This window comes from Rhinolophus ferrumequinum, chromosome 2, assembly GCF_004115265.2.
Source record: "Rhinolophus ferrumequinum isolate MPI-CBG mRhiFer1 chromosome 2, mRhiFer1_v1.p, whole genome shotgun sequence".
Lineage (NCBI taxonomy): Eukaryota > Metazoa > Chordata > Mammalia > Chiroptera > Rhinolophidae > Rhinolophus > Rhinolophus ferrumequinum.
The window spans coordinates 36,290,085-36,316,587 of record NC_046285.1 but is presented as its reverse complement, the minus strand read 5'-3'; the positions used below and the strand labels follow the sequence as shown (position 1 = coordinate 36,316,587).

General features: G+C 35.5%; 1 protein-coding gene across 5 annotated transcripts in view; it reads right to left on the bottom strand.

The window, feature by feature from the left end:
- Positions 1-10,058: 10,058 nt before the first annotated feature.
- Positions 10,059-26,503, bottom strand: part of DZIP3 (DAZ interacting zinc finger protein 3) — a 97,688-nt gene continuing 81,243 nt past the window's right edge. For 4 of the 5 annotated variants that reach the window (XM_033089610.1, XM_033089625.1, XM_033089634.1 and 1 more), the window contains 6 exons: positions 22,651-22,776; positions 20,184-20,323; positions 18,633-18,753; positions 14,048-14,191; positions 13,862-13,963; positions 10,060-12,305 (listed from right to left, as the gene is read on the bottom strand). In XM_033089610.1, the coding sequence (XP_032945501.1) occupies positions 12,195-12,305; positions 13,862-13,963; positions 14,048-14,191; positions 18,633-18,753; positions 20,184-20,323; positions 22,651-22,776 (744 nt within the window). In that variant the 3' untranslated portion in view covers positions 10,060-12,194. Of the gene's footprint in view, positions 12,306-13,861; positions 13,964-14,047; positions 14,192-18,632; positions 18,754-20,183; positions 20,324-22,650; positions 22,777-26,503 lie in introns of all 5 variants that reach the window. The other variant, XM_033089620.1, reaches the window with a different exon arrangement.

The window sequence follows — 26,503 nt, the reverse complement described above, 5'->3', positions numbered from 1 at the left end:
TCTCCACCTCCTGGCCAGCACTTGTTGTTTGTTGATGTATTGAGGATAGCCATTCTGACAGGTGTAAGGCGGTATTTCATTGTGATTTTTATTTGTATTTCTGTGATGATTAGTGATGTTGTACATCTTTTCTTATGTCTATTGGCCATGTGTACGTCCTCTTTGGAGAAATGACTATTCAGATCCTCTGCCCATTTCTTTTTTTATCAGATTGTTTGTCTTTTTGGTGTTAAGTTGTATGAATTCCTGAATACTTTGGATATGAACTCCTTATCAGATGTATTATTGGTGAGTATCTTCTCCCATTCAGTGGGTTTTCTTTTCATTTTGTCAATGGTTTCTTTTGTTGTGCAAAAGCTTTTCAGTTTGATGACCTCCCATTTGTTTATTTTTTTTGTTTTCCTTGCCCAAGGAAACATATTCATAAAACCATTGCTCAGAGTGATGTCATAGAGTTTGCTGCCTATTTTTTTTTCTTAGGAGTTTTATGGTTTCAGGCCCTACATTGAAGTTCATTTTGAGTTTATTCTTGTATGTGGTACAAGAAAGTGGTCTAGTTTCATCTTTTTGCATGTGTCTGTCCAGTTTTCCCAACATCATTGAGACTGTCTTTACTCCATTGTATATTTTTACCTAATTTTTCATAGATTATTTAATGAGTTTATGGTGTCAGATGGGTACTACACTTATTAGGATGATAACTTTGTAAGGTATGTAAATGTTTAATCACTATGTTGTATACCTGAAACAAATATAATATTGTATGTCAACTGTAATTGAAAAATAAGAAAAAAAAATATATGAAAGCATCCCTGTGATCTTGGGGCAAGCAAAGATTTTTATATACGTGGGATACAAAAAGCAGGAATTATAAAAGAAAAAAATTGATAAAGTAGGTTTTATCAAAATTAAAACTTTTGCTCTTCAACTCCAGTCCTATCTTTCTTCATCTTCTTGATTGGTCCATTTTGGCACAAACTTAGACTGCTTTGAGAATTAGCCCATCCCATTATTGCACGCTATGTCCTAACATACAGAGTATTTTATATGTTTATGAGGCAGTGGTCATAGGTGATTATTCACTCTTCTCTCATGATCCCAACAACTAAATACAAGGTCGGACAATTAAGTTCGAGAACTCATCCTAGAAAAAGTGCCATATACCTCATTGCTGAATATCACTACAGTCACCTTCGAAGTACTCCCGTTGGGAAGCTATGCACCAACACCAGTGCCTAGTCCACCTTTCAAAGCAATTTTGGAACTCTTTTTCTGGAATTGCCATCAGAGCTGTTGTTGTATTACCTTTGATGTCCTGAATGTCATCAGAGTGTCTTCCTTTCAATATTTCCTTTATCTTCGGGTAAAGAGAGAAGTCATTGGGGGCCTGATCAGGTGAATAGGGAGGGTGTGCCAATATAGTTTTTTGTTTACTGGCTAAAAACTCCCTCACAGACAGTGCCCTGTGAGCTGGTGCATTGTCATGATGCAAAAGCCATGAATTGTTGCCAAAAGGTTCAGGTTGTCTAACTTATTCATGCAGCCTTTTCAGCACTTCCAAATAGTAAATTTGTTTAACTGTTTGTCCAGTTGGTCCAAATTCATAATGAATAATCCCTCTGATATCAAAAAAGGTTAGCAACAAGTTCGCGAATGTAATTGTCAGACCTCGTACACCTCTTTGGGTGTGAGAAGACAATTGAAGGAGCAAGTTAAACATCCACTAGGAATTGAAAGTTCAGGATTAAATAACCTCAGAAATCCAAAATAATAGGAGTTCCAAAGAGCTCAATGGAAGAAGTTATTGGTGAGCTGAATGAGAGGGGATCTCTCTCATTTGGTTATGAATGGGAGCAGGTAGAAGGCAAGTGACAAAGTATCATAAACCCATAAACCCATAAAATGGGTTTATTGACCAACTGAAGAACCAGGATGGTTAAGAGACTTGAAATCATGTCATACACAGATGAGTAATAGAACGGGGGATCTTTATAATGTAAAAGAGAGGATGTAGCCAAAGGGGTCATAATAGTTTTCTTCCCATAGTTGATAACAACAGAAGAAAGCTGTCTTTTGGAAGGGTTGAAGATCTCTTATATAGTCTCATAAATCAGAAATAGGATAGTACCACCAATATGTGAAAGTTATATGGCAGTCTTGGGGTGGAGATAACAGAAAACTTCTTTAACAGTTAGGGTTATATAACAATAGAGTGTGTAGTCCTGTGAGGTGGAAAGTCCCCTATTACTAGAAGTGCTTGAGTAGAGGCTAGATAACCTGGTGTCAGCTTTATCAGAGTCTTTAATGCAAGAATCCTAATTGTGAACAATAGGTGCATGAGATGGGATCAATAACACCTTGGAAGTGGCAGATACCATTCAGAGACTACATCAGATATATCATACTCTTCAGTTTAAAATAATTTTTAAGCATGAATGCCTATAAATAAAAATGTTAACAGTGAGTGTTGGGTGGATTTTGGATGGTTCATTTTCTCTTTGTGAGTTTCTGTGTTGTATCTTTTTTCCATTCTCATTGTATATTTTTGCCTTAGTTTTTATTAAAATATGACATAACACTGCAAAGTACATGTACCTTAAGTGTACAGTTCAAGATATATAGAACATTACATAAATCCCAGACTCTTTCATCAGGCCCATCTCCAGACATGACCTTTCCATCAGATACTAGTTTATCATTTTTGAACTTTATATAAATGGAAACACATAATATGGACTCACTTTTACCTGTTATTAATTCATTCAAAATTACCTCATTTATCCATATTGTTGTGGGGAGAAGTAGTCCTCTTTTTTCATTGCTTTATACTATTCCATTTTAAGAATATACAACAATTTACCCATTTTCTTGTTGATAAGGCTATTTCTAGTTAAGAGCTATTATGAATAATATTTTTATAAACATTCTTGTACATGTATTCTGATGTACATATGTGCACATTTATACTGTATTTATTCTAAAATAGAACTGGACTGTAGAGTAAGTCTATTCTTAGCTTTGGTAGACCTTGTTAATCAGTTTTCCAAAGTGGTTATGCCAATTTACACTCTTACAAGCAAACTCAGTTAAGAGTTTCAGGTGCTCCACATTCTTGCCAAAATCTGGTGGTTTAGGTTTTTGATTGTTTGTTTGTTTTCATTTTAGCCATTCTTCTGTGTGTGTAGTGGTATCTCATTGTGGGTCTGATTTGCAGCTTTCTTACAGTTAATGATGTTGACCATTTCGCATGTGTTTTTGGCTATTTGTATATTCTTATTTGTGAGGTACCTGTTCCTATTTTTTGCTTATGCAGTTGACCCTTGAACAACATGGGGGTTAAGGGTGACACCCCCCAACCCTGGATAGTTGAAAATCTGGATTAAGTTTTGATCCCCCTAAATTTAATTACTAATAGCCTACTATTGACCAGAAACATCACCAATAACATAAACAGCCAATTAATACTTATTTTGTATGTTATGTATATTATGCACTGTACTCTTACGATAAAGGAAGCTAGAGAAAAGAAAGTTATTGAGAAAATCATGAGAAAATACATTTACAGTATTTATTGAAAAAAAAGTCTGAATTTAAGTGGATCCACACAGTTTAAACCCATATTTTTCAAGGGTCAACTGTACTAAGTTCATTTTTAAAAATTTATTTATTGAAGTTGAGTCTTTGTCTTATATGTGTATTTCAAATATCTTCTCCCAGACCATGTCTTCCTTTTTTGCTGTCTTATGTCTTAAAAAAAAAAAAGTTTTCTTAAGGTATGATTTACATGGCATTAAATTCATCCATTATAAGTATATGGTTTGAAGATCTTTAGTAAATTTATTCAATTAGACAACAAGTACAACCTACTTTTAGATTTGTTTGATTTCAAGAGCCCAAAATTTTGGGGGTACAGTTTAGTATATTTCATATTCTGCTTTTGTAGAGAGGATTCATTTCACACAGAAGATTCATGTCACTGTAGCCAGAAGTCCCACAGGTCAATGGTCTTATAATAAACATAAAATCTTAATTGTAATGATATCCATTTATTAATCTATTTCTTTATGGTTAGACTTTTTTGTGTCTTATTTAAGAAGCACAAAAGGATTTTTTTCATATCTTCGCTCTGAGAACACGGTGGCATAGCACATGGTCTGCTTTGGTCAGCCTTCCAAGTGTAGCTGAAGAGAACTAACTTTACATCTAAAGGAACTGGAAAAAGAACAACAAACAAAGCCCAAAGTGAGTAGAGGGAAGGAAATAATAAAGATGAGAGCAGAAATAAATGAAATAGAATCTAAAAAAATAATACAAAACATTAATGAAAACAAGAGCTGGTTTTAGGTTTCTGCAGCTGTTGACAGCAGTAGTCTACATACATAAACAGGTAGATAAAATACCCCACTGTGATTATGGAGTCATCCATTTCTCCTTTAACTTATGTCAATTTTACAAAGGCTTTGTTATTAGGCGTGCCCAAATTGAGTATTGTTCTACCTCCCTTGAAATTAGGTTTTCATCATTATATCTCTAACCTTAGTTATAATTTTTGCCTTAAAGTCTATATTATCTGATGTTAATGTAGCTATGTTAAGTTTATTTAGGTGTTTGCATATAACTTCTTACATATTTTAATTTCAATATTTCTATGTTCTTATATTTAAGGTGTTTCCTTTCAAAATAAAAAATAATGGTAGTGGTTTTTGTTTATTTTTATAATCTGAGCTGGCAATCCTTAAATTCTAATTTACCATCTTATCATCTATCTTCTTGAATATATTAGACATAGGTATTTTAGAGTTTTTGTTTCATAACTCCAATATCTAGAATATGTTTTTGTTGTCTGTTGTTTTTCTTGGTTCTGTCATTTAGTCCTGTTTCATAGATAGCATCCTTGGTAATTATTTATTTATTTATTGTGTGTGTGTGTGTGTGTGTGTGTGTGTGTGTGTGTGTCTGTAATGTGAGTTATCATGTACTGCTTCAGCCTTGGACGATTGTATGCTTCTAGGAATTTATCCATTTCTCCCAGATTGTCCAATTTGTTGGTATATTGTTGCGCGTAGTATTTTCTTAAATTTTTTTGTGGTTTTGTGGAGTCCATTGTCAAATTTTCTTTCACTTCTGATTTTATTTGGGTCCTCTCTTTCTTTCTTGATGAGTCTGGTTAAAGGTTTATCAATTTTCTTTATCTTTTCAAAAAAACCAGCTCTTGGTTCATTGGTCTTTTGTATTATTTTTTTAGATTCTATTTCATTTATTTCTGCTCTCATCTTTGTTATTTCCCCTCCCTCTACTCACTTTGGGCTTTGTTTGCTGTTCTTTTTCCAGTTCCTTTAGATGCAAAGTTAGATTGTTTATTTGCAATTTTTCTTCTTTCTTTATGTAGGCCTGCATTGCCATGAATTTTCCTTTCAGGACTGCTTTTGCTGTATCCCATAGATTTTAGGTTGTTGTGTTTTCATTTCTGTTTGTCTCAAGGTATCTTTGATTTCTTCCTTGATCTCATTGTTGACCCATTCATTATTTAGCAGCATGTTATTTAGCCTGCATGTGTTTGTGTGTTTTCCAGTTTTTTGCTCGTAATTGATTTCTAGTTTCACATCAGAGAAGATACTTGATATGATTACAGTCTTCTTTTATTGAACAGTTTTGTGGACTAACATGTGGTCTATCTTGGAAATACTGGTGGCAGGTGGCTCAGCACTGGCACAAGAACTGAATCTGAATTAATTTTGTGCAGATCACTGGCCACAGCCCATGACTCCCTGGAACCTTGCTCTGCCCAACTAGGGTGGTATCACTGGGGCACTGTCAACACCAGGTCAACCAGCCTGGCCTCCCACCTAAGGAGGATCTTTCAGTGGTTGAGCCTTACAGGTAGCTGGTAGGTAGCAACAGGTCCAGGGGGCCCCTGGGCCTTTTGCTAAGTTTTGTTATGTTTCTGTAGTTTGAAATTTTCTGGGCATTACTTTGATAATGAAAAAAACATACATTATTAAAATAAATGAACTATTTTTCAAAATAGATTTTAGTGAATTTCTGTCAAAGCTGTAATATATTGGTGTGTAGTCTCACTCTGTGGTGGCTGCCCCTTACTTACTATCATAGAGCCTTTGATGAGCTTTAACTATTTAGAACACTAAGTGAAAAGATTCTGAGTCCTATCTCAAAGGAAGAAATGCAGACTTATGCTAACCCAAATAGACTAGGCCACAGATGATCTCATGGTATAGACTGGGCAGTATTGGTGCTGATGGTGAATAAAAAGCACGCATGTGTGTACTTTCTTCAGTGGCTTTTTGGCAATTTTGTGGGATCTTGTCTACTAAGGCCTGGTAAATAAGAGAAGATTGGCAGATAGCTACCTGTCAAGCAGTAGTTGGGAAGAAATCTGAGTAAACTGCCAAAACAGTTTTGAAAGAAAGTTTTCATAAACCTTAATAAATTATACCTTGGTTTCATTTGCATCCTTCAGCATAATTTTTAGTCTTTCTCTTTTTTTTCATGAAAATCCTGAAAAACAGTCGATTGTTTTGAAAGTCTTCACACTTTTGTTATATGATTTGTAACATTATGTTTCTAGGGACCTAACCAAGTCCTTTTTGACAACTTTTATTCTATGTGTTCAGGGAATATTGGCAGGCCCAGGAAAAGGCTCACTGGCTACAAGCTGACTTGGGATTATGATAATAGAGGCAAGCTCAATCATTTGCACTGTCCACAGTGATATTATATTTATCCTAGGTATTACTGAAATCTCCATATAGAGAGGGGAAAGCCATATATAGACAGACCATGATTAGAAAGATCTCTCTAAGGAGCACTTGTTTTTTGAGCCATTGTCCTTACCTAGAATGGCTACTTTGTCCTCTTATGTAAATTCTACTTGGTTCACAAGGCCCATTTACTCAACATGTATTTTTTGACTATCTACTTTGTGCCAGATAATGTTTTAGGCAGTGGATAGACAATGGTAAACAAGACGGACAAGATTCCCGCTCTTATGAATCTCACATTGTAAGAAAGATAATAAACAGGGAAACAACTGAATTTCAGATAACAAAAGGAAAATGGTATATGCGGTAGGGAAGATGTCTATTTCATCAGTGAAGGAAAGCTACGCTGAGGTCATATTTGAACAGAGAACTGAAAGAAAAAAAATGACACATGTAATCCCACAAGAATGTTCCAGGTAGAGAATGCCTAAGATAATATCTTGGTGTGATTATCTGCAAGATCCAGTTCCATTCTTCCATTTTCAGTCAGAAGCTCTGCTTCCCCCAGCTTGCAATGACCAAACTACAGTAGTGCTTGTCTGTGTGATTCATTTGGCACTGAATGTATGCTGTATTTTAACACTAGCTGTCTTGAGAGGTTGAGTTGCTTGCTCTCCACTTAAGACAGAGTTTCTTCAGGCCAGGGACCTTGTTCTCTGCCACTTGATATACCCAAAACCCAAAATGGTACTCTCCTGTAACAAGCATTCAACAGACATTCACAGTGATCATTCTCTGATACAATCTGTGCTGTTGTCATGTCTTCAAGGAGCATATCAAGTCTTGCCTGAAGATGAGTTGGGCAGAGGGTAGTGAGAGGTCCTGGCTATTTAAAAAATATATCCAATAAATATATGTTGGTTTTGAATTTCTTATTAGGTTTATTTTGTAATAGGCTGATAATGTTGTAAATGTGTTCATAATTTATTAAAACAAGCCACTGTTCTTAACTGAAATTATAAATAAAGTGCTTTCCCTTTAATTGCTGAGGAATGGCTTTTGTCTTAGGCCGTTAGAATTAAAAGTCTTTCTTGGACTAAAATAATGCGGACTTCATAGCTACAGTTTGTAATTAGCCTTTCCTTTTGTCATGTAATATTTCAAGATAGAAGTCAAGGGCCCATGATACTAGTTTTCTACACTAGTATTTTTCCTGAGCTATCACACTGACTGAGATTATTTACACGCGGGACTGTGTTATGTGATATTGGAATCCTAATAGTGGTGGTAAAATTTCAAAGTTTAAGAAAATGATACAACCCTGGAGACATGTTCTAAATGAACACCAATATGATGTTTGAAATTGAAAAGTTAAAACATCTGCATTATGCCTTTTTAAAATACTGATCAAGTACCATCAACCTTGAAGTACGAACACTGTAATTTTGACTTTATTGTGAGTTAGAATAATGTTTCCTTATAAGACTATTCTAAACTTGTTTTTACCTGAAGAAATAAACTGGTAATTTTCAAGTAGTTTCGTTTTTGGTGTGTGTTTGTTTCTTTAAAGCAGTATGGTGTTATGGAGAGAGAACATTAATTTGATGTCAGGAATCTAGAATCATTTCCCTACTCAATAGTAGTGTGACCTTGGGCAAATAATTTCCTCAGTATTCCTGTCTCCCAAAAAGAGATGACACTTTTCGTACATACCTTCAAAACTTTCAGTCTCTTAGATCAGTTATTCAACCTTGCTAGGTAGTATTAAGGATTATTCAAGTTCATGCAGTTCAAATGCATCAATCAAATGTTATGGTGGTGTGATATTTTATGCAATAAATTTATTGCTCAAGATGCTGGGGTCTTGTAAAAAGAAGTAGGACTAATGATTATACTCTCTCCTCCCTTCATTGTTATATAATAAGAATAGTTAAAAATAATAAGAATAGTTACAGATTAAAAACTTTTTAGGAATTTTCTCATCCAAGAGTAAATTGAAACAGGTTGAATGACTAATGGAAGGTTTGCTATTTTGGGAAAGAAAAATAACTCTGTCAGGCAAGTAGCCTTTTCCTCATTTTACAGAAAAGGATTTGGTTGAGAAAAGTTAAGCAATTTATGATCACGCAACATGCCAGACATGGAATTCAAAAATTCAAACCTAGATCTGCCTGAGAAAAGCCACTTTCTACTAGGCCAATGGTTTTCAAACTTTAGCGTGCAAACGCAGTTTCCAGGCTAGCATTTTGGAACAAATGTTTTAATAAATACACCATGTAAATGTGATATGGCTCAGGATCCACACATAAGAAAAGGAGCCCGTTATCTCTGAGAATTGCCTACTCGAGAAAATCAGAAATCATGTTATCTTTACAACAAATTATATTCACTTATTTTTATCTCGTTACAAGTCAGAGTAGGCCTCAGCTACTGTAGTCCTAGGATTCTTACCCGAGAAGCTATGTAATCAGATATTCCAGGAGCATTTTATAAATGCAGAGGATTCTTGCTAAATTTGAATCTGGTAAAAAAAAATAAATAATAATACAAAAAAAAAAATAAGCCTGCCTTCCCTGAATTAATGATAAGATAAAATTCATCATCCAGACCAGGACACTGTTGAGAATGAAAGCGGCACTATTAATAATTATGTTAAGACAACAGCATGAACTGGAACCATCCCAAGCAAATCAAGATATATGAGAAAAGTCAGTCAACCTTCTCTTCCACGTCCTACCACTATTACATATCTTTATGCACTTAACGCCATGTCTGTAGTCCAAAACAATCGGTAGGTTTACCAGCTGTTTCATTTTCTTATTTTGAAGAATCTTATTTAAAAGGGGAAAAAAACCCTACTTTTTTGTGTGTGCACAAAGTCAATCTAAAACGTGGATGCAGCTGTGAAGTACTGGAAAAGAACACCCGCTAAGGGACTGAAGATCTGCATTCACTTCCCAGAATTCTACTCTGTAGCTGTGACCTCAAAGTATTTCCCTCTTACCTGAGCCTCAGTTTTATCATCTGTAAAATAAGGATAATACCCACGTCCAAGTTATTAGTGGAGGAATGAAGTAACAAACACATTTGAAGGTGTCCCATAAAAGCTGAAAAATGTTACACACATGGACGTTATGATGGAAAACATCACAAGGTGGACCTTCTAACAGCAGCTACAGTGACATTGCTAGGTGCTCACAGGTGTTTTTGATGTAAATATTGCCACTTCTGGGCAGGATGGTATTCTGGATCCCCATACTCAGAGGAATGAACAGTGATGATGGTTTACAGTAGAAACAATCTACAGTTGTCTTTATTATTAAATTAAACCTCAAAAAGAAAAAAAAAACATTATCTTCAGCTTCGACAGAATTGAACATGAGTTTCAAGCGCACGGTACTACTCCATTCTCACTACATATATACTACATATATCAGCTATTGTGTTAAGTCTTCTGGCGCCATCCTTGAAGTCAAGAATAGCAGGTCAGCACCGATACAATCCTGCAGCACGAGTGTGTGGAGAAAGCATGTGCCTGAGTGTCAGGACGCTCAGGGGTTAGGACTGCCTCCGGCACTACTTAGCCACATGACCATGGGTAAAATGTACCTGTGAAACGCGAGCACAGCCTAGGGGAGCATTAAGAACTCTACAGGCTCTGACATTCTGTGATCCCAAGACACCCTTGGCATTTCCCCAGTCTAGATGTCCCGCGAACTGCCTTCTTCTTAGATATGTTCGTATCCTTTCTCATAACAGAAGAAAAAGTTTAAGCATGATTAAACAGAAATAGACTTTGAAATAGAGATTTAAAGTAGTTTCAAGATACATTTAAACTGGTATACACAGATAAAATAGGTGTTCAATTAAGAAACATTTATTCTTTCCCACATGAAAGTGAAATTTCGGTTTAAACATAAACTGAGAAACATTTGTTTTACGAGGTAATTTGCTATATGACAATGACCTTGAGGTGCTAGACAAGAAAATTATATTAAAGGCCCTGTAAGTTCTGAATTTTGCAATTCCGATACATTCTTGGCATTTTATGTGTCTAGATGACTGCCTTCAATTTTGGTTATTTTCTTCACATTTTCCAGTCTATTCTCATTACAGAAGAAAACATTTAGCACACAATTACAGAAATAGCAGTTTTAAATAGAAATTTAAAGTAACTTCAAGATACATTTACACTGAAATATACGTATCAATAGTTGTTAAGTCAGGAAACACTTATTCACAGTCTCAATTCCATGAATTATGGAAAACAATAGAACCAAGTGACATTTGTCTTACAAGGTAACTGAATTCTTCTGGTTTTGTGAACAGAGACATGGACAACACTTATAGCATTTACACAACACTATTTTCAAAATAGGTTTTTGACTTGTAAGGACAGCTCTCAATGACAAACTTTAGATATGCAACTTAGCCCAGTGGGTATCAACTTTGTCACAAAAAGCAACTACACACAGTCCCCCACAACCCCCAGCATCAAAAAATGAAATTAGAAACTTAAGGCAGAAAAAAAAAATCCCTCCAAAGTATAAATGTTAAGGTCCAAAGAGCATGTTTACAAATTAACATAAGATCTCAATTATTCAACAGAGCAAGTGACTTCCTTTGCACATTAACTTTTTTTCTTGCACTTCCTTATTTCTGATTCTGGGACTATTTATGCTGCACCTACTGGGCACGACACTGGGAGTACACAGAAGGATCAGATGTGGCCCCAGTGGTGTGCTGGCAAATGTTTAACAACTGGCTCTTCAAGGGAAGCGAAGCACTTAATTAGAGCATTTACCAATTTCTACGGGGTAAAACACTCCTGCTACGGCAGATTTCAAGCTACCAACAATTTGATAACAGGCTCACAAAATTCCTGAAATGTTAACAATCATCTCTCACAACCCAACATACCAGTGTGCTCCTCACCCTCAAGCAGCTCAGAATGTCTTCATGGGCACATATGTTAGAGAATAGAAAAGAATGGGGAAGGTAGATAAAATTTAAATAATTATATTTTTTGTAAGCAGTTTCAAAAGCTAAAAGAAACATTATAATCAGTGAAATTTTCCTACTTGTTTATTATTCCACTTTTTTCTCTTGCTTAAATTTATTTCGGGAAGTTGAAATGCAGTATAGTGGTGGCAAGGCAAGCAAAGAATGATTGGAATAAGAAGGAAAAAACACAAGAAAAGACATCCTAACATACATACTTACAACTATCATGCGTATGCTGGAAGAAAATACCGACGAAGATGAGGGCAAATATGATGTAATGTTTAACATCCTCTCTTCTTTAAACCCTCTCGATCCTGTCCTCTTTGGCTGCAGCTTTGATGAGATTAGCTCGCTTCTTCCACACAACACTGAAGAAGTACTGCTTCACACCACTCACACAATAAGCTCATAACAAAAGGCAGAACTAAATTATAGAGTCCAAAAACTTCCTTTGCGCAGTCACACCCTGTATCAGATCTTGGGTAAGTGCCGGCTGGGGTGACCAGGAAATTCTTCTGGTAGCAAAACATGGAGCCTGCAGGTTGGACATGTCCCCTGCTGCATTAACCAAGGTCTAATGCACTAAGGAGCAAAAAGAGTCATGTCAACCTCTCAGAGTTAGCCTCACACAAGCAGCCGTTGAGCTGCATATCAGAGTTGCCAACCGACATGTCTACCGGTGAGTCCCAGAGCCCAACCTGGTGGATTGCCAAGCCAGCTGCTGCGGTCACGGCACCTTCACTCTGGCTTACTGAGAGTCACAGCTGGTAACAGCACAGCACCTTTCTGCCAGTTTGCTCTACTAGGAGCCTTCCCCTAGCCCCAATTTTCAAGATGACTAGCAGTTCTTCCTACCAAAGAGGCTGAAGAAACCTGCTATATTTTTCCTCTAGTTCATTTTATTATATATTGCTCTCATGTATAATCCAGAAAGTCATAACTAAACATACAAAAGTCACCAAGACTTTGTATCAAGCACTATGGTGCTTTGAAGTTAAAACCCCTAGATGATGCATATTCTTTTCGTATTCCTTCTTCTTTGGTGACAATGGTAGTACTCTTTGGATATGAACTATTTGTTAAGTCATTTTCTTGAATATTGACTCTCCAAAAACAAACCATTTTTATCTGTATGAATAGTGGAGAGCTAGGTTAGGTGAGACAGGATTAAGAAAAGGCACTATATATAATCCTATTAATTCTAACCCTAAAAAGTAAACTGAATTAGTTACCTGCTTTCTATTCAATGTGTAATGGCAAAGAATAAAATAGATTTTGTGAAATACTTATTTTCTAAATGAATTGGACTTTTAAAACTTCAAATGGGAACGTAAGATGGCTAAGTAAGTACCTATCCTGCAGATCTTTTGGGATTGGCCATTCTGTGTATACCTCTCCATATCAGAGCAGATACAAAATATAATTCTGTAGCCTGTATCACATATATTTGAAACAATGTTTTACAGATATGGCTTGAATGAGCTGGCTATTGTTCACTGCCCTGAGAAGCTTTTCTTGTGTAAGATTATCTTTTCCTGTGTCAGATTACATCTCTGCAAAAGAAAACTTGGATCATAAATTATATATCAAAAGCACTTGCATAGCAGCAACACCAGGAGTTAATCTATACAAATGCCAAGAATCAACAAAGGTATGCCAGTCTCACATTTTCCTAACATCAAAACTCAAGCCTGAGCATCTTCAAAAGCAAATACAGAAGCCTGGACAGACTACTAGGGTTAGTCCTATTCATTAATGGTAGGTGTGGAGAGAGGACGCTGTGTTATTTATAGCACTTCGAGGTGCAGTGGCACTGGTGCTAACTTGACAATGAACTGCCACAGCAATCACCATTTCTCCCAGGTCTACTCAAGGGAACTGCCCACTCTCTACCATTTCAATGCCACTGTTGTCCTCTTCTCCTGTAACGTGTACGGAGATCTGAGAAAGCACAACGCAATCCATGGCTAGGAGTGGGGAAACAGGTATAAATATTTCTGTGGCCTACCCAAAAGCCCAGCATTATAAGGAACGCGTGACACAGCAATGGAAAATGATACACACATATAATTTCAAGCAAGGCAGTATGAATCTCGCTTAGTGGATTCATGATCAAATATTTAAAAAAATAAGTTTACCTGAGAATGGAATTTGTGAGCACAAGGCAAAACTGAGAGGTTTTCTGGAGAGAGATTCTCATGACAGATCACACAAGGCTCCTCCTCGTCCTCCTCCTCATCCTAGGAAAATACACACAAGGTGTATTCAGTTCATTTCGTTCTCCCAAATGTAAATGTATTTATAATTAACAGTCTCACTCTCACCAAATTAGTGGCTCCTTCCCATGTGGCAGAACCTTGTGAACTGAGGGGCCTCCAGGCTGGCTTTGGGGGCGGGGCAGCGCTGGACGGTGGTGGACTGCGGCTGGGGGAGACACGACCCCCGTTTGGCGCTGATTTTCCTTGACTCTGAAAATAAGAATATCATACTGATTTTTTTTTAGAATTGTCCAAAAACAGGAAGAACGGGTGGAATAGCACAGAATGTGATACAATGAAAATTAGCAAAAGGGTAAAGGTCAATCAGATTCATGATAATGCTTCAAACAAAATGTTGGCAATACTGCTGATATAGTTAAAGCCAGGTAAAGACAACAATAACTATATACTCTTAATTAAAACAAATGTTTGCAGAAAATTTCTAAAAATGTTTTCTTTAGAATCACTCAAAGTAAGCTAGAGTAAATTTCCAGAGGGCCGGTTCTATTCCAGAATGATCGGGAGGTAATATTTTAAAGGCTTCCCAGGCCATTTGCCCAGTTGAGGTTGAATTGCTTATTGTTAACAGATGATTTAATACAATTACAGGCTGTTGATTTTTCTGAACATGTTATAGAGATAATTGAGATAGCTAACTACTAGACTTGAAGTCCTGAGGGGGTTCAAGACAGAAACTGGATGAACACAGCCTCCACAACAAGACACAACACTGAGAAAGGTAGGAGAGATATGGTCCCCCTAACGGAAAAAAAAGAAAATCACACCCCAACCACTATGTTCCACAGTGGGAGGGATCTCAAAGATACAGAACCTTTCCTTGAGGAGTGAAGCATTCCAGTTCCACATTAGGCATCTTAACCTTTATATCCGGCACAGGAAGAGATGAGACCCCAAAACACCTGACTTTGAAAACCAACGGGGACTATATCCAGGAAAACTATACAACTACAGTGAAAGGAAATTCTGTTCCTAAAGGGCTCATGCATGGACTCTCTCAAATTGAAAACCAGCAAGAAAACACCAGATGGAAAGTATATCAACCACAGGTGAAGGGGACCCACTTACTAATCTTGCAATGACCTCCAGAGAGGCAGGAGGTAGCAGGGACTCTCCCCAGAGTCTGAAACACTGGTGGCAGCCATTTCTGTGATCTAGTTCTGTTGTGTTGATGACTGCATTAGTAGATACCATTTTAGAATTCCCCCTCTAACCTCTTAAAGCCAGTGTACACACTCTGATGAAAGCCCCACACATCCTGACACCAGAAATGGGCTACACAGCCAGTCATGTGGTGGGGGTAAACACAGCATTGCCCACCCAGCACACAAGCAGCAATCTCTACCTGCCACAACAGAGGGATGCATGCAGCCCACACAAGGGACACCCTGGAGCACCTGGCTCTGGTGGCCAGAGGGGATTGTGCCGCTGGGTCCCATAGGACGTGACCTACATAAGGCCATCTCTGCAAGACTGAAAGACATATCTACTTAATACATAGAAACAAACACAGAGAATTAGGTAAAACAGGGAGATAAAGGAATTCTCTGGTTCTAAACCAGAGAATGTGATAAAACTTCAGAAAAGAACTAAATGAAATGGAGATAAGTAATCCACCTGATAAAGAGTTCAAAGTAATGGTCATAAAGATGCTCACTGAGCTTGAGAGAAAAATGAACACACACAGTGAGAACTTCAACAAAGAGACAAAATATAAGAAGGTTACCAAACAGAAGAATACAATAAACTGAAATGAAAAAAATACACAAGGGAATCAACAGTAGATTCAGTGATATAAAAGAACAGATCAACTATACCTAAAGGAACTAGACAAAGAACAACAAATGAAACCCAAGGTTAGAAGGAAGGAAATAATAAAAATCAGAGTAGAGATAGAGACCAATAAAAAACAATAAAAAAGTTTAACGAAACCAAGAACTGGTTCTTTGAACAGCTTAACAAAATTGATAAACCTTTAGTCAGAGTCATCAAGGAAAAAGACAGGGTTCAAATAAATAAAATCAGAAATTAAAGTTACAGTTGACACCACAGAAATATAAAAGATCATAAGAGATAACTACAAACATTATATGCCAACAAATTGAACAACCTAGAAGCAGTGCATAAATTTCTAAAAACACTATCTTCCAAGACTGAATCAGGAGGAGATAGAAAATCTGAACAGACAAGTTGCTAGTAATGAAATTGAATCAGTAATCACAAAAACTCCCAACAAACAAAAGTCCAGGACTAGATGGCATCACAAGTGAATTCTACCAAACATTTAAAGAGAGTTAATACCTAGCCTTGTCAAACCATTCCAAAAAACTGAAGAGAAAGGAACACTTCTAAGAACATTTTATAAGGCCAACGTTAACCTGATACCAAAATAAGACAAAGATACTTAAAAGAACAATTACAGGCCAATATCCCTTATGAACATAGATGCAAAAATCCTCAACAAAATGTTAGCAAACCTAATTTAAAAATACATTAAGAGGATCATAAACTACAATCAAGTGGGATATTCCAGGGTTGCAAGGATGGTTTAATATCCACAAATCAATTAATGTGATACACCACATTACCAAAACAAAGGATAAAAATCGGATGATCATCTCAATAGATGCAGAAAAAGCATTTGACAAAATTCAACATCCATTTATGATAAACATTCTCAACAAAGTGTGTGTAGAGGGAATATGCCTCATCATAATAAAGGCCATATATGACAAACACACAGCTAACATCATACTCTATTGTGAAAATCTGAAAGCTTTTCCTCTAAAATCAGGAACAAGGAAAGCATGCCCACTCTTGCCACTTTTATTCAACATAGAATTGGAAGTCCTAGCTACAGCTATCAGACAAGAAAAATAAATAAAAGGCATCCAATTTGGAAAGGAAGAAGTAAAACTGTTACTATTTGTAGCTGACGTGATACTATATATAAAAAAAAACACTAAATATGTAACCAAAAACCATTGTAACTAATAAATGAATTCAGTAAATTTGCAGAATACCAAAGTAACATAGAGAAATCTGTTGCATTCCTATACACTAATAATAAACTATCAGAAAGAGATATTATGAAATCCCATTTACAATTGCATAAAAAAAATGAAATACCTAGGAATAAATTTAACCAAGGAGTGAAAGACCTGAACTCTAAAAACTATGATACTGATGAAAGAAACTGAACACAACACAAATAAATGGGAAGATATATCATGCTCATGGATTTGAAGAATTAGTATTATTCAAGTTCTCATACTGCCCAACGCAATCTACAGATTAAATGCAATCCCTGTCAAAATACCAATGGGACTTGTCACAGAACTAGAACAAATAATCCAAAAATTTATATGAAACCGCAGATGACCCTAAGTATTCAAAGGAATCTTGAGAATGAAGAACAAAGCTGGAAGTATCACACTTGTTTATTTTAAACTATGGTACTGGCACAACACAGAAACATAGATGAATGGAACAGAAGAGAGAGCCTAGAAATAGAAATAAATCCATGCTTATATGATCAATTAATCTATGACAAAGAAAGCAAGAATATACAATGGGAAAAACATAGTTTCTTCAATAAATGATGTTGGGAAAACTGGACAGATACATGCAAAAAACAAAGTGATAGTGGACCACCTTCTTACATCATATACAAGAATAAACTTAAAAAGGATTAAAGACTTAAATGTGTAACCTGAAACCATAAAACTCCTAGAAGAAAGCACAGGCAATAAACTCTTTGACATTGCTCTTAGCAATATTTTTTTTTGGATCTGTCTTCTCAGGGAAGGTCAACAACAAAAAAAATAATAAAATGGGACTACATCAAACTAAAGAGCTTTTTACACAGTGAAGGAAACCATCAACAAAACAAAAAGACAACCACTGAATGGGAGAAGATAATTTGCAAATGATATATCCAATAAGGGGTTAATATTCAAAATTTATAATGAACCCATATAAATCAATATAACAAAAAATCAATCTGATTAAAAACATAGGCAGAGTACCTGAACAGACATTTTTCCAAAGAAGACATACAGAAGGCCAACAGACATTTTAATAACTTTGTGTGGTGACAGATGGTTACTAGATTTAACGTGATCATTTCATAAGGTATTTAAACGTTGTACAACGGAACAATATAATATTATACGTCAACTATACTTCATAAAAAAATAAAAATAAAAGGCTTTTTGTTTAAGATGTAGAGCAGAGAAAAAACAACTTTGAATTCAAGACTCTCACCTTTATGCTTTTAACTATATACTAAAGTCACCTTAAATTACATGACAGTCAAGTATCTCCCAAAAAACGACCTCAATGATACTCAGAGACTTAAAATGTGCTTCTACTGAGCACCAGAAGGGGCTAGATATTATTGTGGGGGATAGATAGATATATTCATTATTTTGGCTGAAGTGATGATTTTATGGGTGTATACATGTCAAAATTTATCATACTCTACACTTTAAATATGTGCAGTTTGTCAGTTTGTCATGTTTCAATTATACTTTGTAAAGACATACATATATATATAGTAAAAAAACAGCTAACTATAATATTATAGACAGGGGCAGAGAGATATAGTTTTTTGTTTTGTTTTGTTTTTTACCTGAGATCTCTTGGGGTCAATAAATTGAGAAATCTTGTAAACAATTTCATCAAATGACAGTCCAGATAAGGACTTCCCATGAGCGTCCTTCAATTTCCGTAAGAAATCTGTAAGCTCCTTTCTGGAAGAGATCAAGGAAAGCAGTGGTGATTTTTCCTACTGCCTTGAGGATGTGCTCTCCAAACAAGATATGAAATAATATTGTATAATTTATATGTATCATATAGATGTGACCCTTTAGATCTTTGATCTATAAAAGTGATCACAGGTCCATCTGCATTTATCTTAAACCAAAATGAAAAGTCCTAACGTTTTATTAACGATGTGTTCATGAGTGATAAAATTTAGTATTTATTTTCTTTTAAAAGAGACATTTTAACTGTTTTTGAATTCTCACTGTGTGAAATTTAAGTTTGTTACCTACTTATTTATGCACTGAGCTCTTTATATCACATGTCTCAATGCTCTCTTACTAGGACTAAATATTCCTTTCTAACTACGTCACTATCACTCTCTCCTCTATCTTTAACTTTTACTTTTGAAAAACTTAGAAACAGAAAACAATGATTAAACAGAACAAGAAAGCAAAGATTAAAAGACACATTAATTATGTGATAAACAAACCTAGGAATATTTTAATTGATATGTTCCTTTTCAGTTCTCATAGTCCATCGGCCCAAAGTCTACACATACATTCTTGGTACAATAGGGTAAGGTAATAAAGTATTTTTGTTCCCAAATGAAATATCATGTCATCATCAGCCTTATGGAACAATCTTTGATTTAGTATTTATTCATTTTACACATACATATTTATAAAAACTGTATTAAAGTTCTATTTTCATTTTCTATTGATAATAATATTTATAAAATCATAATCTATTCTGAAGCATAGCAGTATGTACATTAAATAAAAGAATTGATCTTCAAATGAAAATACTGATGAAAACTAGAATCATTTCTTTGGTAACTAGAATTATTCTTTGGATACAAGAGTAAAGACTAAAAGAAACTTCATTTCTGGAGGAGTAAAATTAAATATCTTTCTACTAAAGTCAGAACTGTGAAAAACACAGTAAAACATGATTTCTTGCATTTAACTGTGTTCCCCAATAAAAAAACTGTAAGGCCCCTCAATAAAATTAAGAAGATAGGCAAGTAAAACCTGATCATTTCTTTGGGCTTATATGGCATACAATCAACTTAAAATTCACTTTGGAAATAGGTTATTAAGATAATTATTGCAGCTGGTGGCATTAAAATTGGATACGTTATAACTACGTGCACTTTGAGTAAATGAGCAAACCTAAATTTAAAAAGGTATTCTCTCATGACTTAAGACTAATAACGTCAGTGAAGAGGTTTAGCATTTATATTAAACACTATCCCTTCTTGAAAAATTTCATTTTCTTACCAAGGCCATGATAAAAAAAATACCTACTTGTGTGTGTGTATGTGTGTGTTCTCTTTCTCTGAAATGTTGCATTGCTGTAATTATGGCTACGGACTAGAGTCTGATCTGTACTCACCACTAAATATAAACTAAGGTACCTGGTCTGTTGTGGAAAGGCAGTTTTCAGCCTGTCAGTAATCTTCTCCCAATTCATCATGGGGGGATCGCTTCCCAGGGCTGCACTGGGAGGCACAGGCTCTCCCATAGGCGCCGGCACAGTCCAGGCTATGCCCGTCACCTGTAAGGAGCACATCAGCTTCAATTATTAGACAGTAAAGTCCCAACCAACACGCCATTTCCATACCTCAGACAGTGGGTAGAATGGAAAAGAGAGAGATTGACATCCACGTTCTCTTTTCAGAGTTTTTCCTAACTATCACAACAATATTTCTAATTGTTTACATTACCTTTATTTTAAAAATGGGACATTCTAGTGTCAGTAATTGCAAACATGTGCAGAAAAACATGTAGAGTGCTTATTTCTGTATTTTATAACAGTGAAAACCTGAAAACAACCTCAAGTTTGTTAATAGGGTTATGAGTAAATATGGTGTACTAATCAAGTCCTTAAAAATAGATCAATATGTCTGTGCATGAGAGATATGCATGAAACATGTTTCATTTTTAAAAAGTCTGTGGCATATTATGGTATAACTCGTTTTTTTTTGTTTGTTTTTTTTTTGTTTTTTTTTAAGGAGGGCGCAGCTCAAAATGGCCCATGCAGGGATCGAACCGTCAACCTTGGTGGGTAGCAACACGCTTAAACCAACTGAGCTAACCCAAGAGAGTAGACACTAATACTTTTTATTTTTATTTTTTTTAAAAAAAGGGCACTGCTCATAGTGGCCCATGCGGGTATTGAACCAGCAACCTTGGTGTTATTAGCACCATGCTCTACCACCTGAGCTAACCGGCCACCCTGACATGACTCATTTTACATTAAAAAATTTTTTTTGAGTTGTATTTACAAAAAAGGACTGTAAGTTATAAAACAACCTGTAACTGGTGATTATTTCCTAGGATTCAATTACAGGGTAATTTCCGTTTCTGCTTTGTATACTTCTTTTTTATATACTTTATATATATTTTGTATATTTCTACATTATTTGCTTTTTTATGATTAGCACATACTACTTTTATAATTAGAATAACCAAGTTGAATTTTCAAACAACTATAGTAATATGAAAATACTACTAAAATGTCTGTCTGGTATCTTGTGAATGTTACAAGGTGGTGTAGAGGTTGTAGTGACACCTCTGAGCGAAACTAGCAAAGTTTTCCCCATGTTTTATGGTAGTTCCGTATTAGAACCATTAAGATTCTAATTAATTAATATCAATAAATGAATATTTTTGAGTGCTAATCTGATTACTAGGATAATTATAAACATGGCATCTTGGACCTAAGGCTCTATAAGTTATCTTCAACTATAAGGTTTATTACTCATGAAAACTAGTAACTATTAATGGCCACTGGAATAACTCATACAAAGCCTGGTAAGTCAGAAGCACAGAATGCTGCCCTGAAACCTGGGATTGCATCAGTACCAAGCTTTTTCCCAGGCATCAGAAGGTTGAGGTATTTCAATGTTTCAATAAAAATTTACCATAGTTCCTTATAGAATGGTGCAGAAGCAAATCATGTGAACAATACTGTGAAATCATGGAAATAAAAAGATGTGGTACTTAGTTAACATGTTAAGGCCTGTATACATATTTGTTTGCAGAGAGGCAGCCTCTACAAAAATAAGCAGAATCCATCTAACTACATATTTCAAAGGGAGACTATTAGCAATGTTTACGTACCAAAAAAAACACCCAAAAAAAAACAAAAAAAACTGACTGAAATGTACTTATGGGAATGTCAAGATTAGACAACTTTGCATTAATTATATTTAACATAATCTTCTGGAAAAATGTTTTCCTTTAAATAAAGTTTACCTTAATCAAGTTTATAAGTGACAGTCCTATTCATTTTAAGTTTCTCTATTGCTTCTTCAGGTTTGGATAAGGCTTATCTAGCTATTTATATCCAGGAAGATTTATAATTTTATAGTATAGTATGTTCCAACATGATGTTATTTATATTGTCTGTTTATAGATAAGTACTGTCCTACTATACATACATGTGTGTGTGTGCATGTATGTGCACGCAAATAATTTTTTTCTTTATCTTTGTTCCATAATTTAGTTTGTTGAGTTGGCTGCTCTGCTTTCAACCTACCCAACAATCAAGCCTAACCATAAATTATCTATTCAAATATCAATCTACAGGTCATTGTTGCCTGTTATGGAAGTAAACTGTAATTGTATGGATTCTCTACTATAAAAATACATTTATCTTTGCATCCAAAAACTAAGCTACTATCAGTTAATGAATAATTAAATAATATATGTAAAGGCCTTAACACATTGCCTCACATGGAACTATTTATTAAATTATTATGCAGCTATCATCATCATGTATCAAATAAATGAACAAAGAGAAGACAGACATTCATTCTGTAGTCCACTGTAGTGATAAAGAACTAGGTAATATCTACTGCACCAAGAGGGGCTCTGTACCAGTGGGGCTCTAGGTTGGCCGGGTGCAGAAATGACCCCAGGACAAACAGCAGGCATCTGAGGAACAGTAAGTACAGGTCTAAAGAAAGAGTCTTTCACAAGGGGTCTTCCCAAGAACTGCTGCATCTAAAATAGAAAACGTAAAAATTAAAAACAAAAAATCTGTACACATACCATATATGGGCAATGATCTAAACTCATACAGCAATGTTTGGGGAAAGGAGTGATGTGAAATCTAGTTCCAAAGCACAACAGAAACAATATTGTCATAAAATTAGTTAAATATATGAATATTTGAAAAGCAAAGGGCAGTGAAATATACTAAAGACCATTGAAAGCGAGAGAGAGAGAGAGAGAGAGAGAGGGAGAACAAGGTTCTCGTCCCACTTTCTCTCCACCTGGCTGGGTAACCTTGGATGCCAAGTTACTGATCTATTAAATAAGAGGTTGGGTTAGGTGACCTTTAAAGTTCATTCCCAACTAAAATACATAATATCGAACTATGCAAAGGGGCTCCTCAGTGAGTACTATCCATGTTGATGAACAATACTGACACTCAGAAATTCCGCTAAAGAACCACAGTTGTTTATAAATATTACTTTCGCTATTATACATTGGAGGAACCTTGTACTACCTGATGGAATTCTGATTTTATGTTTAGCTCCAAGGGCAATAGGAAACTAAAATGGGCCTGGAAGATAAATTCTTCTATAGTGACTGTAGACATGCTGGTGTGTGTTACTGACTTCCCAGGGGGCTGTGGAAAGCTACCCCTTCTTAGCATCTACCAATAGTAGGGATACCTTATTGGCTGGACTACAGAAGACGCCAGATTCATAGAGTATCTATCGTGTGCCAGGTCTAGCACAGGCATAAAGCAGTTAAACAATTTATGGAATTAAAAAAAAAAAAGAACATCAATATGGCTCTTAAGTAATGATCCAAAAACCAATAGGTGAAAGGTTAATGAGGAACTTCATAATGGATAGATGAGGTTGACATTCCATTCTTACCATTGTTAAAGGAGATATATTGTGTCTCTTCTGATGTGTATATATATCATCATCTATAAAAAAGAAACTCTTCCCAAAAATACTGAACCTGATTCTAATCAACCCTCTAGATCTAATGATCAGTTTATAGAAAATAGTAGAACATGTACAATGACATCAGAAGGATGCAATCAGTTAAATCAATAATATGGAAAATTGAACAGGATAAGTGACTTAGTTTTTTAACAAATAAATTACATGAATAAAGGGGAAAGGGTTGGGTAGCTGTTACAGACTTAAAAGAGAGCAATCAGCCAAATGAAAAGTATGAACCTTGCTTGGATTGTTTTTAAAAATAAGGGTTTTTAAAGTTAAGGTAATTATAACCAAATTGGGAATATTGTTTAGCTAGGTAACAAACGACATTTTTGAGACAACTGTGGAAATATAAATTTTAACTGGATATTAAATATTAAACATTATTTTTAATTCTCTTAGAAAAATGGGGTTGTGATTATATCAACTAATAAGAGTCCTCATCTTTTAGAAATACATATTGAAGTATACATTGATGGTATTATACGGTATGGCGGGTTTATTTTAAAATATTCCAGTGGGGAGAAAGAAAGGGATGATAGGAAACAAGATTGACAAAATGTTGATAATGCTGAAGTTGGCTGTGGGGTTTGCAGAAGTTCGTTATATTATTTTATTTTTTTATATGTTTCAAAATTTTCATAATGTAAACTTTTTCAAGAATGAATGAATGGTGGGTACTAAGTTAACAGTCCTGCTCTCTTTGAGGACAACTATTACCGAACATTACTTTGAGGATTAGATAGGCAGGGTACAAAACTCAAAATATAATGAAACATAAAAATACTGATTAAATTCGAAATAGTACTCATTATTCCAGACTTCTTAGGTTAGACTAGTATATATTTAAAACCTGGTTACCATTCTTAACAGACAGACAGAGTTTAGAATTAGATCATCTAGTACAACTTCCTGATTTATAAATGAGAAAAGCAAAGTCCAGAACACCTCATTTTCCAAACACTAACATAGTTCTCCAGAGTTGGGACTTGAACCCAGGTCTCTCGTGTGCTTCCAATGTATAATATCACCTCAGTTTATAGTACACAGCATATTCACATTTCTAGCATTTGTGCTCTCAGACTGTTCCACTAATGCTCAGTGGTCACTGATACCTGCACTCTTAACACAACTGTCAGCTTTGATCAAGCACAGCTTGACTCTGTTAGGAAGCACAAAAGACACAGATGTTAGCAGAAGGATGTGTATAAATTCCACAGGGCCTAACTGCTAGTGGGTCTTTGCCTTGACCAAACCTGAATAGCTACATGAGAACTAAAATAGTCTCTGAAGAAATGAGGAATAGGAGTCAAGCTTTGCCTACGTTTGTCCGTTACAGTCTCACTGGTATCAGTCAGCTTATGCCAGTCTGGTTCCAGGAAACTCCAAAGAATAACTCTGTATCTAGCTCCTGAGTCTCGGGAGCCATTTTATATTTAGTCATGGGCGGGTTTAACTACAACGTATAGACAGTAATTTGAATATGGGAAGAAGGCCCGGGGTTTTGTAGAAATCCTACCAAGAACATGTGTTACTTACTGCAGAACCACAGAGAATCTTTGGGATTTCCCTGTCACGTATGTGACGCCATCCTTATCAGGGTAGTTGGGTATGATGGTATTCCAAGCCAAGAATGACAATGTGCACAGTACAGTACTCCTGCAAAAAGTGTACTGACCAAAAATATAAAAGGCAATGCTGACATTCTGAACTAAAGCACAGAGTGTATGGCATATAATGCTTTCAGCTCTGGATTCTGCTTTGGGAACACAGTGAAACTCCATATAATTTACTGAAATTTTAAGTTCTTTGATATATTCATCTATTTGTAGAACAACATTTTCAATGTTATCCTACAAGCAGAAGTGCTGATGTCAAAAGTAATCTGCCCCTGAATATCTCACACCTTTCTTTTTTTCCCACCCCCAGCTCTGTTATAATAAAAATGATCACCTAATGGTTCTGTCCTAAAAGGCATTTTGAGAAGCTTTATGAGTTTATTGGTTTAAGGTTTCCCAAAAGGATAACTTAAACAAGAAAGCACAGATATTAGTTTGTCTGATTACACTCATTGATCCCTACCGAGCAGGAAAGGGGCATAAATGGAAGCTGGAAGCTCTCTTGCTGTTAAAGATAGAATAGAAGATACAATTTAAGGAAAAGAACATCTAAAGTAGAATGTTAGTGAAGTTAATGAAGAGGGGTGAAGTTCAGCCTGCGAGGGTATTATGCTGAAGGGTTTCAGTCATCTAGGGGTAACTTGGAGTTGGGAATTCTGAGTGTTCATTAGTTTTCTCCCACGATGTCTATAAGAGTGACAGGATGAATAAGAATATATACTACCTCTTTAGATATCAAATGCACCACTAAAATCCAGTGATACAACTACTACCACATTTTGCTGTGTCTAATGTGCACATTTTTGCCCAAATTTATGAGGCAAAAATAAGGATGCACATTATACATGGGTAATACTAATTCCATATTTATATAAATGTTTTTAATTAATTTATTTATGCTTATGAGTTACAAGTGTAACTCTAGAAATCAATCATGATATCCGTATGCAAAATAATACCCTGGAATACGATAATCAGTGTTTGTTGAACTTATGATGAACTTACAACGACGAAGAGTTCTTGGCCTTCTATGATGCATAAATATCGTAAATTTCTTAACCGGTACATAAATTTCTTATACCTTGTATCTGTTCTTGTGTTTGGTAATTATTTGTTACATCAAATTTCTTGTACCATAACATGTTA